The sequence below is a fragment of the Camelus dromedarius genome, chromosome 22 (genome assembly GCF_036321535.1).
Source record: "Camelus dromedarius isolate mCamDro1 chromosome 22, mCamDro1.pat, whole genome shotgun sequence".
NCBI classification, from domain to species: domain Eukaryota; kingdom Metazoa; phylum Chordata; class Mammalia; order Artiodactyla; family Camelidae; genus Camelus; species Camelus dromedarius.
In genome coordinates this window covers 20,216,248-20,235,013 of record NC_087457.1, presented here as the reverse complement: position 1 = coordinate 20,235,013, position 18,766 = coordinate 20,216,248, and the positions used below count along the sequence as shown (strand labels likewise).

Below are 18,766 nucleotides of genomic sequence, written 5' to 3'. Positions count from 1 at the left end.
ATTCTGTAAAAGTCCAGATTCAAATGTACTAAAGATGGCCAGGGATTAGCTAGTCAATCATAGCTAGTGTTTATTATTTAGATCATAATGTGTGGAAAGGAAGTTGATCCTCACAAAAGCTTCTAATCCTCATTCTGCTACTCCTTTTTCTTTAAAAAAAAAAAAAAACCCAAATTGCTCCACCAATAAAATTGTTCCAAATCCATACCTTTAACTGAGTTCAACAGATAGATTATTTTTAAAAAAATCATAGAAGAGGGTTGTAAACATGAAAAGGACAATAATTTAAATGGTAAAAATAATGCTAGTTAACAATAAATACTGCATCAGCCATGAGATCTAATGGTTTGACATGGACTGTTGTCTTGAATTTTGAAAAACCCTTAGATTCAGAGGCTAAAACTGAGATTTATCCCGGCTAAGTAACTTACATGGAGTCATCATGATTGTTAGTTTTGGAGCCAGGCTGCTATCCTGATACTTTGTTTTCAACTTTTTAACTGCCTCTGTACCATATTTTACTAGCTGGTCTAGTATAGAATAGTAGGCAAACGTTTAAGGATGTTATGTATTGAGATTTACAAGAGGAAAAGAGAAGAGGACAACTATTTTGGACCACTTCTATGTGCCTGATACTGTGTTAAATATTTAGGAAACTATCTCATTTGTTATCTTTATTCTCATATTTGGTAAAGCCTTTATGAGAATATAAGTTCTGGGATTTGTTTGGAATCAGGCAGCTGAAGTTTGAAAAATAAATAAGAGTGATTAAAGATTTGGGAAGTAATTCTAATAATAGAATAAATCATGATGTCTTATTGGTTTAGAGAAGAGAATGATAAGGAAAAAATTACTAATAAGGGTGTCTAAAAAAGCATTTATAAATCTATGCGAATAGGGTTTTGTTGTTTCTTCAGGCCAGTGTAAACAGAAACAAGGCTAAATTATACCAGGGGAATTACAGGATTCATGAGGAGAATGTAGCTAAGGAGAATTAGCGGAGTGTGAATGTTTATTGAGTGCCCTCTGTATCCTCGAGGCCGGCTAGAGACAAATAGAGATAGAGATACACAAGTTATTTTAGGAAAGAGCTTACATCAATTCTCATTCCATTCTGCCCAGTGTTTTCCTAAGGGAAAGAGATATAAATTTATAAATACATCTGTATATAAAGTTAATCCTGCTTTCCAATCTGTGAGTTATGTGGAGTTGCCCATATTTTTAAGAAAGAATTTGAAACTCAGAGAGTTGAGGAAGTCTTCCCAGTTTCACACAGCAATTAAGCAAGAGTCAAGAGAGACAGGAGAGGAAAAGTGCAAAATTTAGAGTTAGAAAATCTGGGTTCCAATGTAGACTTGGCCACTCTCCATCATTTGATTGTGAGAAAATTACTTTCACAAGTTTCTAATACTTTATCTGTAAAATAAAAATAAGAACATATAAAGATAGTTGGGAAGATTAAATGGGCAGTAGTTTCCGTGGAAATATTTTGAATGTGAACATAAATAACTCCTTAAAGAATTTATGAAATTACAGACTTCCTTCTTGTCATTATGGTTGAAGGTTAACTTCAAGGAATCTAAATGCTCATTGTTTTAATCAGTAATGTTTTGACACAAACTTCTAAAAATTGTTTCTGCCCCATGTTTTGATTTGAATACTTCTCATCTGAAAATTAATGTGTAACATAGTATTCATTTCACATTTTAGCCAAATTTAACATATTAACCACATATTAAACATTAGGTTTAATATTTCTAAAAATCCATTATTTGCACTAATTTTGAGAGATTTTAGTTATACAGTAAGAAAAGAAATAGTAACTATAATACTTCTCTGAGTTATCACCTACTCAGAAAGTACTAAAAAGATGGCTATTGTGATATCTAGATGTCTGTCAGCCTTTATAAAAATCAGAGCCAACTGGGAATAAATATGAATAATGAAAACTGCTTATAATTTCAGAGACATAAAGATTAGATCTTAGGGCTAGTGGGTTTAATACTTCTTGTCCCTCTTTAAATGTTACTCATTTATCTTATTGAAATTGGAATTGTTCTTGTGCCTCCAATTATCGGAAATCTCTGGATGTTTGCAAGTTCCACGTAGACCCAATAATCAGAAAATCTAATCACTAATCACTGAAAAAAAAATGCTCAAGTCATAAACAAGAGAATCCATTGATTGTAAATAAAGTAAAAGGGAGACATTACTGAGCAATTCCAACCAAGCAAGCTAATTAAACTCAGAGATGCTGTTTCCTGTTTCTCTGGTGTAAACACTGAGGCTGCTCCACTGGCCCCTCCACAACCTGATGTCCCAAGGCCACATCCCTCTTCTTTCCTTCCACTTTCCTTAAAGAGAATTCTGGATCATAAAGGAATGAGAATTGGTTCAACTTCTTCCCTAAAACGACTTGAGCTTCCTCTGCGTTTATATTTGTGTCATCTTATTAGAAGACGAGCTAACATCTATTATTAATTGATGCACTAATTAAAGCCATACTTGCAGTTTCCATTAGCTTATTCTCTAAATTCTCCAGAGTTGGCTGTCTGGTTTTAATCAAAACCAAATGGTAGTCCAAGTTCCCAGCCTAGAGCAGCTAGGAGGAAGTCATTCAGTGGAGGCACAAGAAAGCAGAAAAGATAAACAGATGATAGTTCACAACATTTGTGTTGGAAGAAGGATGCAGATATTGTGAGCTGCTTTAGGCATGTGATTCGGGGACTCTGTCATGCTGGAGGGAAGCAGTTGCAAGTGGTTAATGTCAGCAAGACTGTAATAGGATCAAGATGGAGTCTGTCTTCTGCTTTTCCAGCAGAGATGTGTGTGACTGGAGGATCCTGACCAGAGGTAACGCTGCATATGCTATGACACAAACTACTTTAATTCCGTGAAGGATTCTTGGGGTCGGCGAGATCTTGAAGAACACGTTCTATTTGCTGGATCCCTGGGATTTTACTTACAGATCTTCTCAGGTACAGTATATCAGGCTGCAGCATTTTAAATGAAGTATCGTTTAGAAAGTTTTCAAATTTAGAAGAATTACGGTATTAAAAACTCTGAATGCATCTTGCGCTCTTAAAAGGGCTTTTGAAAGGAGCACTACTGCAAAGGTATTTGAATTGCATTGTGTGTATACATTTAATATAGTGGAAAAGTTGTAGAGGAAGGAGGGAACTGTGTTTTCTTTCCTTTTTTTTTTTTTTTCTCATAAGCAGTGTGGGATAGAAAAAGCCCTACAACTTTATGACTCTCCAGCTAATCACCTCAAGGGTTTTGACAAACTCACTTCAGTTCTGTGTAAAATCAGAACTCCTAAAACGCCCAGGCGGGCGGCCTCTGCTGGCCCCCCCTCCCCTCCTCTTCCTTCAGTCTTACTCACATGCACACCACTCAGAGGCAGGAAATGCTTCCCAGGCAATCTGGGCCTGGTTGTGGAGGCCCCTTTTGCAAAACATCAGTCTGAATTTACTAGACAGAAGTCACTAGGAACGCCTTGACAGACTCCTGCTTCAGCTAAGGCTCCCTCCAGCTGCGGAGGGTGTTTTTGTTAGACTCACACACTGCGTAGAACTGCTTAGAATAGAGCCATGATCTCAGCCACGAAATGTGAACTTATATTTCGGAGAAACTAACGGAGACGGACTCCTTTCCTAGCCTGAGTGTTGAACCATGTCATGCCTCGGCGTTTCAGCAACTCCTTGTCTAGGTAAGACGCTGTGGACTATCTCTCTTTATGCTTTGAGTCAGTCTTTGAAGAGGCAGAAAGATTGAGAGAAATGTTAGCATCTTGCGCGGAGTGGTGATTTCCTAAGTTTTAGAGCTGAGCCATGAAATCAGAAGTAGAAAAGATTTAGTAAGTAGAAAACTGTGAGTCAAATTGTTTTAGCAAAATGTCAATTCTTAAATAGGCTCTATAGAGATTTCACTCTTTTTACCCATAAACTAAGATCTTATTTTCATCACTTTTTAATCCTTATTTATGAACAGAGCCAGAAGACCAGTTTTCCTATTACATGGCTCGTATGAAACAAGTGTTCACACATAAGTCTGAGGTGTAAATGATTTTTCTTCTTTCCTCTTCTTTTGCCAACAGGAAGAGTAGATCCCACTAGAGTGACTTTTCTTAATAATGAATCTCCAAAGAAAATTTTGTGTCTCATTTAAAATGTGAAGATTGAATTCCTCAATATTTCCCCACCCAGTTTCAACCACAGGTCAAACTGCTAATGTACAGCTTAAATGATTCATTTTAAAAAAAGAGTGAACACGTGAAATTTTACAAATTATTTTCTCTCCTAAATAGTATTTAATCTGATTTTTTTAAATTTAAATGTCAGAATTGGATTTAATTTATATTAACTTTCCTAAATTCACACTATTCAGTGCTCAGATCATATTTTGTGTGAATATTTTTAAATAATTAAAGTATATGTCAATGACACTGACATTCATTATTACTATTTTAAGGCAGCCAGAAATCACTACAATCATATGAACAGCTGATCTGCATTCATAATTCATGTAATCATAAAATTACATTTCCACTGGGCTATAATGTCTTTAAGTTATCTTAAATGTTTGCATATGCAGTATGTGAAGAAAAAAATTTAGTAGTGACTGAAATAGCATAGAGTTTTAATGCATAACATACTGTTATATTTATATTTCTGAATATTTAGAACGAAAATCATTATTTTATAGAACTAATATAGAATGGTATGTGAAGGGAACAAATATCCATGCATGTTTCCAAATCTGTTAGATGAACACAAAATATACTAAATGAAAGATGAAAGCTGTTTTGACAGTTGGATCACAAGAAATCAAGTGTTTTAATTATAAACGTTTACATAGTATAATGTAACCATTTGCTGTATTAGCTAATTATGCTTACATTTTATGTAGAATAACTTACATTGACAAATTTTAACTACTCAGTAACAATTTAAGTCATGTTTGACTTTTACAAATGATAAAAGAATTTGTTTTTAAGTATGTTAAAAATAAAATACTGACTTTTCTAAATTACAGCTTAATAAAATCCCTCAATAGAATTTTAAGGAAGGAAACAATATAAGAGGTCACTTCTTCTAACACTATCTTAAAGTTGCCAAAAAGGGAGCTGAAGGGAGCTGAAGAATGACATTTAAAAATGACCTGTCCAAGGTCACACCATTGGTTAGTAGGAGATGACAGTGGAACCATAGTCCCCTATGTCATAATCCAGATATCTTTATATCACATAACCTTGCTCTCAAATAAAGCATGCATGGTAAAGTATAAACATATTCGTATCTGGTGGAAGTCTTCTTTAAAAAGAAAATTGGAATGCTTCTTTAAAAAAAAAAAAGGCTTACAGTTGCCATCAGTGTTATAGTGTGGGGAAAAAAAAATCATGATTTTAAAAGAGAATCAAATTTACTAAGTAGTGAAATTTTCTCAAATGGAAAAGTTTCCTTATGCCTTCAACAAACACTTTAAAGGAGTAACTTGTTTGTGACTGTTTTGTTACATTTCATGTTTATGCCAAGAAAGTCAATCCATATTAATTTTAAACTGATGTTTCTTAAAAAAAAAAAAGGACTAGAAAGAAGCTTGTCTGATTTATATCCTTGTATCAAATGATATCATTATAAATTACCAACCCAATCAGTGATGTTCAGAAAAGATTGTACTGCCCCCCATTGGAATCTCATGTACCCAGACATTCTTTTATTTATCTAACCTAAATCTCTATTGCTGCAGCCTATTTCTAGTCCTTTGGGTTTCTTGGTGGAAATGTAAAATGCCTAAATGGGTATATGAAAACATAAGTGTGCATTCTAGGCCAAGTAAACACACATCCTTGTATCTTCCCTCCTGCAGCCTATTTTCAGTTCTTTAATTGGTTCGTGTATCTACCCTGAGCCTTCTACAAAGTCCTGTAGTTGCAGAACACAGGATTTCTTACAGTCTGCACTTGGACCAGCACAGTGTGAACTGGAAATGCTGGCTGTTTCATCTGTACCGTGCTTCATACATGACAGCATATGTTGCTGCACGCCAAAACACTTTACTTTCCACTGCAAGAGCCTTTCTTACAAAACTAATATGTGTCATTTCTTTAGAGAAAGTGTGAATCATGATACCTTTTTCTCCTATTTTTGTGAACCAGATTGGATTTCCTGATGTTATTACCACTTAAAAGATATGCTATTCAACACTTCCAGTGTTTTGGCACTCCGCACTATTGGAATGAGGAATAAATGCAGTAAAGCAATAGCCTGTATAACTGATTGCATGATTACAAGGGGCCCTAGTAAAAGAGAGTACATCATTTTATTTTTTTTCTTGAAGACATTATAATAAAAAGAGAATTTTTCTGATCTGTATGCAAACCTGCCCATATCATACACCTCACTACAAATAATTTAGGCATGGTTTAATCTTACATATAGAGGGTGGGTCTTACAGGGTTAAAATAAGTCTAAATTGGGATATTTTTAAAGTATTTTTGTTGTGATTTTGTGTGTTTCCTCTTGGAGAATGAATGAACTGGTGTCAGTATCATCTTATAGTGAGAATCTCTCTAGAAATCACTGTAGTACCGCAGAGTTCCAAATGAGAGATGACTTAGATCTAGAGCAGAAAACTTTATTATCAAAATAGAGAAATGTCAAGAATTGTACATGAAAATTTAAAAAGCATGAGAGAAAATTCCTCCAGATTTGAGGAAGTAGCATAAATATTGTACTTTTGTCCCCCTCACATGAATGATAAGCCCCTTAATTGCACAATTTAAATTGAAAAGGTTTACAGAGAAGCCCAAATCCAGATTGACTTTGGTTTGGGTATAGATATGCAGTGTTTACGTCTATGGTTCTAGTTTGGTGTTAAACTGCTGGTCAATTCATAGAGTTTTGAGAAATAGATGGGCTTAGTTTTTAAGGAAGAATAAATATGGTGAAGTGTGGCTCTTGAGGCCTAGTTTTAAAGAGACTATTGGTTTTGATTCAGTGGATTATAGGGTATATAAGTGAACTTGAAAAGATAAAATAAGAATTCCAATGCAAAAAAAAAAAAAAAACCCAAAACAAAAAAAGCTGAAAGGCAGCGTAAACAGTGTGTATATGAACTTGCTCATGAATTAAGATAGAGGACTGAAAAAAAGCAGTTGGAGCTGCCTGTAAGTGTGAAAAGGTTTTCATATCTGAGTGAAATAATAAAATGATATAGCAATACAACTCAGATAATCCACAGGAAATCAGCCCTTTAATAGAAATGAGATAGAAAGGAAGTAGGAAGATCAGAAAGAAAGTTTAGAAATTCAGTGAGTGTTTCTTTTTATTCCCAGTGATTGGCAAATGCCTAGCATGCCAGGTATTGTTGATACCTGTTTGTCAATAAATGTATGTGGAATAAATAGGAGGGAGAGAGGGAAGAAAGGGAAAGAAAACCAGTGTTGAAGAGTGGGTGTTGTGAGACTTTTAAAATTTTTTCCAGACATCCTGTAATGATAGAATAATAATTTTTAAAGGGGAAGGAAAATAAGAGGTTGGCAAGAGTCATCAGAGCCTGAGGCCAGAGGTTAACAACACTCTTACAAGATGACATTACAAGTTCATTAAAAACAAGAAGTAAGCATAAGTCTCCAGAAATAGTTCAAAATTAAAAGTTACATGAGGCTAGTGAGAGCGGAGCACTAGTGAATTTTCCACCATTTAAATGGGGTGGTGTATTGGAAAGGTCATGAGTAGAGACAGAAAACTGGGTCTTTGCATCTTTGCCATTGGATGCTCTGTGATGTCAAGCATACCCCATACCTACTTTGAGCTTCTGCTTTTTACTGGTAAAGTTGGGAAGGAAAACAATGCAATTATTTGTATCACCAGGTCATCTTGAGCATCAGATGAGATGTTTGTTGTATGTGCAGATTGTTTCACATACAGTATAACAGACAAACCTTTGTTTTAAAAAAAAACAAAACATAGTTCAAATGAATCAAGAAAGAAAGAATCATAGTGTTTCACATTGTGGTTAAATCACTCACCTATATTGAAATAAGATGGGCATGTAAGTTACAGTTCCAGCCCTTACTCAGCCATGGATTCTGCAGCTGAGACTTGTCAAAAACTAAAGGAGTCATTTCCATCACCATCATCATCATCATGTCATTTAGTATATGGTGTTCTTGCAATATGCCATGGACTAAGTGCTCTCCTTACATTAATAGCTCATTATTATTACAGTTCAAATATTATTTCCCCCTCCTAATTATAGAAGTGAGAAAACTGAGGAACACAAAACCTAGGTAACTAATGCAAAGCACCAGAAAAAGCATAAAATTTCTTTAACAGATATCTTGCCTTCACAAAAAATAGGGACAATAATCACTGTAAGTGCTAGAGGTTGAGCTAGTTACTTAGTCCTGACAATATTTCTCCCCATAAAATCAGGACAATGATAGTACTCACTTCATAGAATATTTGTGAGTATTATTACTAAAGAAGATAGTGTAAATACAGCACCAAATACAGGACCTGATCCACAACAAATGCTTAACAAATGAAAGCTTTTTTTTTACTACTACCATAATCATCGCAAGTTTCTAAGGCATCTGCTGTTGCTTTGGTATATAGGGCACTTGGTAGTAAAAACAAGCTCAGGATGTACATAGGCAGATGACAAAATGAGATGAGAATAATAGATATTAAAAACAGAAGACTAAAGTTGGTATCAGAGGCATCAATCCCTGGTAGGATACCAACCTAACAGAAATAGCTAGATTCTTAATGATTTCATGTTCTTGATTTCAGTGAAAGTTGCACTTAACAAGTGACTGAAATCTCAGTATCCTGTTGTCACCTAGCTGTCGGAGCACCTGTGTTGGTGCAGCCCTATCTCTTATTTACATTTAGTGATTACTGAATCTACCGTTAGGAGTGTTCTTAGAAGTGAGAGCAAAGTTAAAAATAGAAAGTGGCCACTTAAAGTAAAGCCACATCTCACCATGCTAATAATAAAGCATTATAATTCATGTCCCTTGTGGAATAGAAGTATCTTTCTATAATAAGGCAAAACTGCATTTCAATTATATTGCTTTTCCATTAAAAAAAAAAGACAGGAAAACTTTTGATATCAAATTTAACTCTAAGCTATTTCCTGTTGCATGAAAAATTCCAAATGAAATAATTTCAGAACAAAGGCAATACTTTTCTTTGGTTATAAGGGAGTCTACAGAAAAGAGATACCAAGTCAAAAAACCAAATGATTAATTATTCGTTAAGGAATTTGCAGAAATATCAAAGATACAGTGTAGTTCTAGATGGTCAAAGGGTTGTGCATGGGATTGAGAAGTCTGTGTACTTAAAAATAAATACATAAAACATGGAAGCCCAAAGAAAGATAGAGATATCTAGAAATTACTGCGTCCATGATGCAATATTGTGCCCCAAGACTGTATTAATTCTGGGGTCTGTTGGAAACCAGTTATCACCAGAAAAGCCTTAGTGGTATCAGCCAAATATCATGACATGTTTCAGGAGTTCCTCAAATTACACATGGTTGTTTAAGAAAATGTTCCGAGAGTCTGCAAACCTGGCTAACCTGAGCTATAAAGTGGTGATAAGTCAAATACTGCCAGTATCTGGGCTCTTCCCTGAAAGGAAATTAAAAACAACTGAGGATCTACTAAACAGCAGGAGGCTGGAGGTAAAAAATAGGGCACTCAGAAATAATAACTTGCAATTTTGTAACAGTCTGCTCTTTTCTGATGAGTGCACTTCTAGTGGATTGACAAAGTTCATTTTCAAATGTACTTGATTCCTGGAATATATTTGACTCTGAGAGCTAAGAAGAAGAAAAAATTTCCAAGCTCAGTAAAACTGATACATACATAAAAATAGGTAAACGTTTTAAAAGAAGTTTTAATTGGGTACCTACTTCTTCATTTTTCTTCTAAAGACCCAAAATGATGGAAGTTTGGATGTGTCTCTTGGAAAAAGTGATATACTACTTATTCCACTGACTTAGTTCATTATAGGTGATTTATTCTGTAATTTACTGAGACTTGATGATTTCCAGACAGCCTGAAGAGATGGAAGCTTTTTCGTATATAATATTTTAAGCTTCATTAAGCAATTTACCAATAAAGAATTTTAGTAAGAGTTTGTTTTTTCCACATAATGAGTAAATTCCAACATTTGACAAAGTATATAAAAGTAGATGGATAATGATTTTGTGAGGGATTAAGACAGATTGCTACTAAAGAAAGGAAATCTGCATGAAATCATACAGAGATAGATCCTTACATCATGTTATTAAAGGTTTTTCTCTCCCACAGCCTAATTCTAGCCCTAATTTGAATTAGATAGCATGAATATTTTAAAGAAAAAGCACTAATTGTCTTTTACTAAAAGTTGGCTGCCCTGATTAGATCTATAGAAATACTTTTTTGCCATGTGTTATCATTTTTATTTTGCTATTCATGCATTTACGTAAAGAGATTAAGACTAACCATATCTGTTCTAGGCTTTCTAATTGATCCTGAGCATCTTGAATATGTGAGATCAGTTTTGCAGTGAAAAGCACCTCTCTCATGTTATCACTGAGTTATAGAAAAGTAGAAGGTGCCCAAATGTGCACAGTTTAGTTTGCTAGATAATTTGTTCTTTGACAGCCCCATCAAGAAAATGAATTTCATTTTGACCTCCACAAATGCTGTCAGGAAGACTTACTTTGCCATTAGTGAGCACGCATTTGAAGAACTATATTAAGCTGTGATATGTCTGTTTATATCTTGCTGATTCTGTTCTAACTGTCTCATTCAATTCAATAAGCATTTGGGGGGCACTTAACTATTTGCAAAGGTGACTCCCTGAGCACAGACCAAGATACATTAAAATGTCAGATCACTATAGGATGTTAGGATTCCCCATCTCTCCTCTCCGACGTTGTGTTAGCAACAAAGTGGGCCAATGTAGAAATGTCCTTTTCTTGCATGTTAGAGAGTTTAACCTACTTTTAATTAAGAGAATGTTTCCCTTATATCTTCTCTTCCTTCCCCCAGTAACTGAGTACATGCTGTGTGGTAGCTATTATACATATATATGCGTTAAAGAAGTAGTAGGAGAAAAACATGACCTGGAAATGTAACATGGGATGGGTAATTAGGAAGAAAGACCCTAAGGGAAACTGGAAGTAACTCCAGCCATTTAAGGAAAAAAGTAGGGAAATTAAAGAGAAAATGGTAGTACTATTATGCCTTTATTTTCCCTTGTATTAAATATGCAGCATCTGTGTGAAAGTATTTAAAAGCAATCCAGGATTCAATCTTGTGTGTTTGTATCTGTGTCTGTGTCTGTATGTCTGTCTATACATACATATATATACATATATATGTGTGTGTGTGTGCATATATGTATGCATGTCTATCTATGTCATCTGTGTTCTGAAAGGATAAAATGAGATAATATATATTTAGGTTTATATTCGCAATGTTTAGCAGACTGTGCAGTCCACTGGGCACTACATGAACACTAGTTGAACTCATGATCATACCAGTCAGAGTTACTCTCAGTTCTACGGAACTGCCCACTTGATTTCAGCCACAAGTACTTCATTTGTGCCATATTCTTCCAGGCTGTATTATCAGCAATAATGATTCTCATCAGGGTTTTCTTCCCTAAGGACAATTGCAAGACTGAAATATAAGATAAGTGTCTGTTTCAGGAGCAAGTGCAGAGGCATGATCATTTGATACCAGAAATAGGTTAAGGATTCTCAAACTAGAATATCTTCCGTTGATTTTTAGTACAATAATATTCCATTTTGATTAATTTTAAAACATACACTGTATGTCACAAAATGCTTATGTTAATGAGTGCTAAGTGTTACTAAATTAACCCAAATAATAAATTTTAAATCACTCTGTGTCTAAACATCCTGCTCACTAATATGCACTCATAAAAGCAAATGTGGACATTTCACAAATATTTTCCAGAATCATTGCATTAGAGGTACATAGAGTTTCTTGTAATACTAATACAGTGGTGTTTGAACAAATGCATTTAAGAAGTGAAAAATCCCCATGGAAATTCACTTCATAAAATCGACACCCTGGAATGACCTACACTTTTCCAGATTCTTCATCCAAATCCTCAGCAGCTGAGCTCATTCTGAATGAAACTGCATAAAAAATTATTTTAAAAAGGCAATAGAAGTTTGCAAAATAAGTAGTTAGGAGTTCGAAATACAATTTTGAATCAGGCAGCCTGGTGAGGAGGCCCAAAGGGAAAGTCGGGTCTTTCACAAAGACTTCTCAGTCTTAGAGGACAGATTCTAGTCAATTTAGATGACAGAAAATGAGGCAAATGTGCTCAGATGTGATGAACAATAATCCAGTACTCCTTTTAACTAATATCCTGTTTAGCCTTTAGATCCTGAAGGCAGATTTTAACTATAAATCTTACAAATCAGAATGTACATAAGAAGTGTGAATAAGAAAGCTGGTAGAAATAATTTTTTTTAAACTCTATCAGACCATGATATATGAAATGAATATTCAAAATGTAGTGATGATGGTCATAATGACAGAACATTTTATGTCTTCAAAATAAGACACTATAAATTCACAGGAATGATTTGGAAATGTCCAAAGAACCTAGATTAGAAGTTAGGCCAGAAAAAGTTAATGCTGTATTGAATCTCTCTAATTTACAATCTCTCTTTGCAGCTAGATTGTCTCAGATCTTGTTGAACTGTCTTTCTTTGACATTATAAAAATACTTAACCTACTTGCCAAGGTTGAGTGTAACAAGTTAATTAATATTATGGTAAGGACTTAAAGGCAAAAATTGTATGTAATCTGTTCCCCGAGGGGTTAATAAAACTCTTTCTCCTTCATAGAAGAAATAAAACCAGAATTCAGTCTCAACTTAAATGTAAATGTGGCTTAGGAATGACACAGTAATACCACTTGGCATTTCATAAGTTAGCCTGCTCTTTCTACACTGGATAAAAATAAAGAAAAAAAAGCATCTAAAACAGAACCGCCCTATTACAACCCAAATTTGCCCATGAAAGCAGAAATTTTCTGGCCTGCATCTATGCGTTTTTTCCATTTTCCGTAGCCTCCCACACTATAATGACTTATGCATGGAATTCAGGGATTTTATATTTTCTTTTGAATGCAAAATGAATGCCAACATGGAAAATGTGAATGCTGACCATTTTCAAAGATACTCACAGACCTTTAAGGGAACCAAATGGTATCCAGAATGATACTTGGTCAGTCTCGGGTACCAGAATTCTAGTACATTCCTTAACTGCACTGGTCTTTAGAGGATGGGAATATTTACCTTTCTGGCATGGGCTTAGTCAGAATAGCTTGAAACGTCTGGTGGGGAGTCAGAGTCCTTTTCAATAGACTGAAGTGACCCAAAACCAGCACAGCAGTTAATCTTGTTTATGGCTGAAATCAATAAGCCAATCCATGTTACGTGCTGACAGTTCTGTGTGGCGTAAAAACCAGAAGTGTCTGCTCTTGAATGGGATTTTTCTTTTCCAGTCAGGCATTTGGTTTCATTATGGGACAACATTTGGGTTAGTCATTTTTATAAGGTTGAGTTTACATTGGTATAATTTGTTGCCTTTAACTAAGGCTTTGAATAATTCAAGGCAAAAAGGATAGATATGTGGAATGTGTTTATATTCTGACCTTATCTTATGCCTGGTTTTCTTGTTTACTTAAAATTTTATGGCCAAATTCTAACAGAAGTATACAAACTAAACTCCTTAGAAGCCAAAGAATGAGACTGAAGTTTCTGAAGAATTGTTTCAATTGTGTTATCATCCTCACGTCTTCTTTTTGCTTCACTTAAATTCCTGCCTGAAGAGTTTAGAATAAACATATACATAAATACATAGAATAAAATATACATTATAAGACTTGTGGAGGAAAGAGGTGGTGGTGGAATCCCCTTCCTTGGAGACAGTAAAGTTTGTTGGCTGTGTAAGCCTAGGTCTTAGAACCAGGGCCTAGTTTGAATCGGGCTTACCTCCTAGGTATATAACATTGGGCAAGTTTTCTAATTTCTCTAAGCTTCAGCAGTTCTAGCTTGCTAGCTGGTAGTAACAGCAGTGGGTTGCATGCAAATGTGTTTATCCTAAGGCATTGTAAATGGTGTGTTATGCTTTCTTATCTATGAATTATGTGTGAATATGAGCTAAACTGGATTACTCCGTGTTTCTTAGTCACTCCCTAGAGTAAATACATCCCGGTGGTTTGGGATTTGTATTTAGGTCTTTCACACACTAATACATTACATGTGCTGTCTCTATAGCTCAAGTTTTGCATGAACAGTTCCCCAATGGCCTTCAGTGCAGCTTAAACTAAACAGCCAGTAGATTTCTATAAAAATTTGTGTCCACAAAAGTAAATCAGGAAAACTTGTAAGCTAGAGCAACAAGTTTCTTCTGGTGAATTTTATTAAGGATAAGCAATCCAAATATTTTCTTCTTGGAATTTTAAATGTTCAATATGTGTATCTTTAATCATTAATAGATCAGTCAATCCAGCTGCTTTAGAAAGTACTGTCAAGAATTTTGGGCCAGGAATATTATTTGTGAGATTTTCTTCTAATATTAGGCTGTTTCTTAAAGAAGTAACCCTATTAAGACTATTAAACAGAAGCTTTGTAAAATCTCTTAATCTTTCAGAGCGCAGATTAAGTGCTCTCTTTTCTAAGGTAGAATTATATCCTGAACAACTTTTTTTTTAGTTTTTAATAGGTGGTGAAATGGCAACACGTACCTTCTTCTTCAGTCAGTGAATCTGAAGTAACCTTTCATCAAGTTTCATCTCCTCTGGTCTCATTTGGAATGTATCGCTCTGTCTGTTGTTAAACTATGATGACATGTCTGTAGCTATCAGAAAGAGAAGCTGGGAAGAACATGTGACACAATGGATGGGACAGCCTTTTAATTCTAATGAGTGTAACACAGCATGTCATCATGGACTAGTAGCTGACAGCTTGCAGGCAAGTATGGAAAAAGATGCAACTCTGAATGTGGACCGCAAAGAAAGGTGTGTTTCACTACCAGACTGCTGTCATGAGTCAGAGCTGAGAGATATTCCTGGGAGGCCAATGGGTCACGTTTCAAAGGAGGTGCATGAAGATGACAGCCACGAAGGTGAAGATCAGTTTCTTTCTCTGGAAGCCAGCACGGAAACACTCGTGCATGTTTCTGATGAAGATACCAACTCTGATCTGTATCTTACAGATGATAAACAAAGTTTAACTACTCAAGGGCCTAAAACGGCAGACCAACGTAGCGTCAGAGGAGCAGGCTCCTTAGTAAAGACGCTGCCCATCATGGAAAGTAACCAAGATTCTTATAACTCTTGGCAAATGTCTGGTGGAGCTGATTTAGTGCTGGTAGAAGAAAAAGGGGAGAGAAAAGTTGTTGACATGGTGAGTAAAAGCCTGGAGCTTTGTAATGATATAAGCTTAAGTGAAATAAAAGATGCATCCAAAATAAATACATGCAATTCTTTGAATGTGACAGATATTGGGCCGGAAAAGCAGTTGCTTAATTCTGCTGTAATTGCTCAGCATCGAAGGAAACCCGATTTCCCTAAAGATGAGCATGAAAGAAACACCTGCAGTGTAGTACAAGACGAGTTCTTGGCTAGTCCTTGTGCAGACAGAGGACTGCCGTTATTAAAAGCAGATTCTGGAAGCTGCCTTCTGCAGCCTCCTTCCTGCCCAAATGGAATGTCAGCTGAAAATGGCCTGGAGAAGAATGGTTTCTCAGAACAGCAAAACAAAAGTCTTCCTGAGGTCAACTCAGGAGATGGCATGCAGTGTTTACACTTAAAGGAGACTCTGGCCACCCAGGAACCCACAGATAACCAAGTCAGACTTCGCAAAAGAAAGGTAAGACACTTGCATTGATTATCTGGCTTTTGGAGTTTTATAAATATCCTTGTTTCCATCACTTATTATTTTGCTGGGATTAAAAAACTATGTGGAGGTTTCTTTGGCCCAGTAGCATAGTTGTATAGCTCAAAGAACATCTTCTTGGGGAAACCATCAAAATATGTAAAAATTAAAATAGTATAACCGATCCATTTCACTAATAATATTTACTATGGTTCATGAACATTCTATTTTGGAATTGTGTTGAAGACAGAACTGGTTTCACCTTCATTAGTTAAAGTTAAATAGCCACCAGATAGCTCATAGTTCAAGGCCAGTCTGGAGAGTGAGCTCTAATTTTTAGAAAGAATGTCATGGTATTTTTTATTACAATCATTTATTTGGGCTTGTTTCTTTTTCCCTTCAGAAAGTATATTTTATTATAATAAAAGTGATGTAAAACACATATTAAAATGAGCCTTTTACATATACTAAGGCAATAGTATCCCTTCCCCCAAAATATGCTGATGTTGTTTTAAATGATACCCTGGTACATTCACTATCAATAGCTTTTTTAAACTCTTGACAATAACTGAAATACATTTTTGTGCCAAGTTACCTTTGATTAATCCTGTAGATGCTATGCTCCCCTGAGAAGTTTTCAAGTGAGAAACACAAGGGTTGGAGTAGAACTACATGAAATATGGCTTAGTTAGTGAACTTTTGACCAAAGTTTGTCAGGTCTTTAGGATTTCCCCAGCATTCTGCCAACAAGGTAGTACTCTATAATCCTGATGTAAATACAAGTACAGTTCCTTCTATAAACCCAGCATGCCTATTGGCATTGAAAAAAAAAAACCCCTGCAAGCTGGACCCTTTAGTGCAAAATCCTTGTCCTTCCCTTGATATAATATTAATCCATAATTACAATTCTTCTGAAACAAAACTAAGATTCTTAGCTCTGTTCAACCAGGGCTATCCACAATGAGAAAAAAAAAAATCTCCAACTCTGTTTGTCCTGAAGAAATCTGGTTTCCATAAACTGTGGTTTTGCTAACAAACTGGATCAGTAACATGTCATAAGTTAGTAAGTGAAGTCAAAGAACTTACAGCAAAGATCAATAGGCTCAAACTACAGGCCAACAGAGCATTCTGTGCTTCTGGGAAACCCTTCCTTACATAAATTGTATTAAAATGTTAATGCTGCATAAAGTTGTTATGATTGGAATGCTCAGGTTGCTTTTTCAGAAATGTCCATATACTCTGCCAAATCTGTTGGAGGGAATGCAATAATGACATAAGAAAGTATTAACTGACCTATGACATAGCACCCCTAAAATAAGACTAACCCTGCCCAACTGCCGACAGAAACATTAAACATTCCAGAAACATATGCTCACCACTTGGACATTTATATCAATACTAAGAATGCTAGAAAGAATTTGCTCTTGGGCATGTCACTATAGCATGGTCGTATTACAAGTGCCGTAATTATATCTCATTTACAAGTTCTAACTTAAATACTCTATTTTAAACATTTCATCATTCTAAAGTGCAGTGGCATTGTCTGGTGGAGTATTTGCTTTGACTCTGCAACTCACTTGGGATGCTTTGTAATAAACAGATTAAATGCAAATTTTCAGATTGGAATTTACCCTGGGAAAGTACGGTTATGGGAGAAGCCTCTAGAATCAAAATGTGTAGGAATTTTTGTTCTATTTGGTATTGAATAAGTGTTAAAAATAGCTCTGAATTGCCCACTAGCCATTCTAGAACCTTACAAAAAATAATTTTAAAAATTCATAAAGATATAAGTACAGAGATGTTCATTATTGTATTATAGGTTACTGACAAGAAAAAGATACAAGCAAATTTCCATCAATAAAGGATGTATAATGACTGTTTATCTATAGTTTGGAATGCTATGCAGCCATCAAAAAGCTGAAGTGAGAGCCACCTGCTCTGACTGAACAGTGCTCATGATATAGTATATCTAGAAAAAGACAGTGGCAGACCAGTATTTACAGCACCCCCCCCAACCTTATATAACAAAATATGTGGACAGAGGTATAGACGGGGTATGAACCTCTCTGGATGACTAAATAGGAGTATGTGAAATTCTAGATAAATAGGCATAAAATTGTTGATAGCAATTACTTTGAGAGAATGGAATTAAAAACATGGAAGCAGGGGATTTTCCTTTTTTCATCTATATAAATTTTATAAAAAGTGATAGCATGATGGATAAGATACATACAGTGAACAGAAGTACAGAAACAAAAAATACTAGATATATAAACTGTTTGAAGCATTTTCTGCATGGCACAAAACAACCCTTTATCTGTAAAGTTATTCTGATTATTATTACTTGTATGAAATGGAAACAAGTATTTATAAACTTTTTCAACATATCAACAAAAGTTTCAATCAACTACTGGATTCTAATACTGAAATAACCAGTCTAAAACAGATAAGCCTTTTGGAGAGACACGTGGGCCACATTTTCATGTCTGAGATATTAGGTGCCAGATTCTGAAAAGAGTTTGCTTAGTTGTCTTGTATCTTTCAAACTATTTGTCAACCATGGTGACAGCTTTGAGATTAGAGCTTAGAAAGGTGAGATAGAAGATAAACTAATAAACCTTTAGTTAGAGAACTGTATTCAGCTCATTATCTGATGGTCACATGAGTGAACCAAATCCTTCACTGAATTTATGAACATGATTTTTTTTGTGGGAGAGGTCAGAATATAATCAGGTTCTAAGACTTGAAAAAAAAATGACGAACACAGAAACAGTTTGTAAGAGTAATCTTCAGAATGCACTGAAATATTACTCCAGAGATATCATTGTACTTTAGAT

At 35.2% G+C, this 18,766-nt stretch overlaps 1 protein-coding gene across 7 annotated transcripts in view; it reads left to right on the top strand.

The window, feature by feature from the left end:
* Positions 1 to 18,766, top strand: part of DLC1 (DLC1 Rho GTPase activating protein) — a 416,507-nt gene that overhangs the window by 66,878 nt on the left and 330,863 nt on the right. For 5 of the 7 annotated variants that reach the window (XM_064477493.1, XM_064477491.1, XM_031440198.2 and 2 more), the window contains exons 2-3: positions 2,819 to 2,978; positions 14,766 to 15,923. In XM_064477493.1, the coding sequence (XP_064333563.1) occupies positions 14,901 to 15,923 (1,023 nt within the window). In that variant the 5' untranslated portion in view covers positions 2,819 to 2,978; positions 14,766 to 14,900. Of the gene's footprint in view, positions 1 to 2,818; positions 2,979 to 3,236; positions 3,713 to 14,765; positions 15,924 to 18,766 lie in introns of those variants that run through there. The other 2 variants (XM_064477492.1, XM_031440197.2) reach the window with 2 other exon arrangements.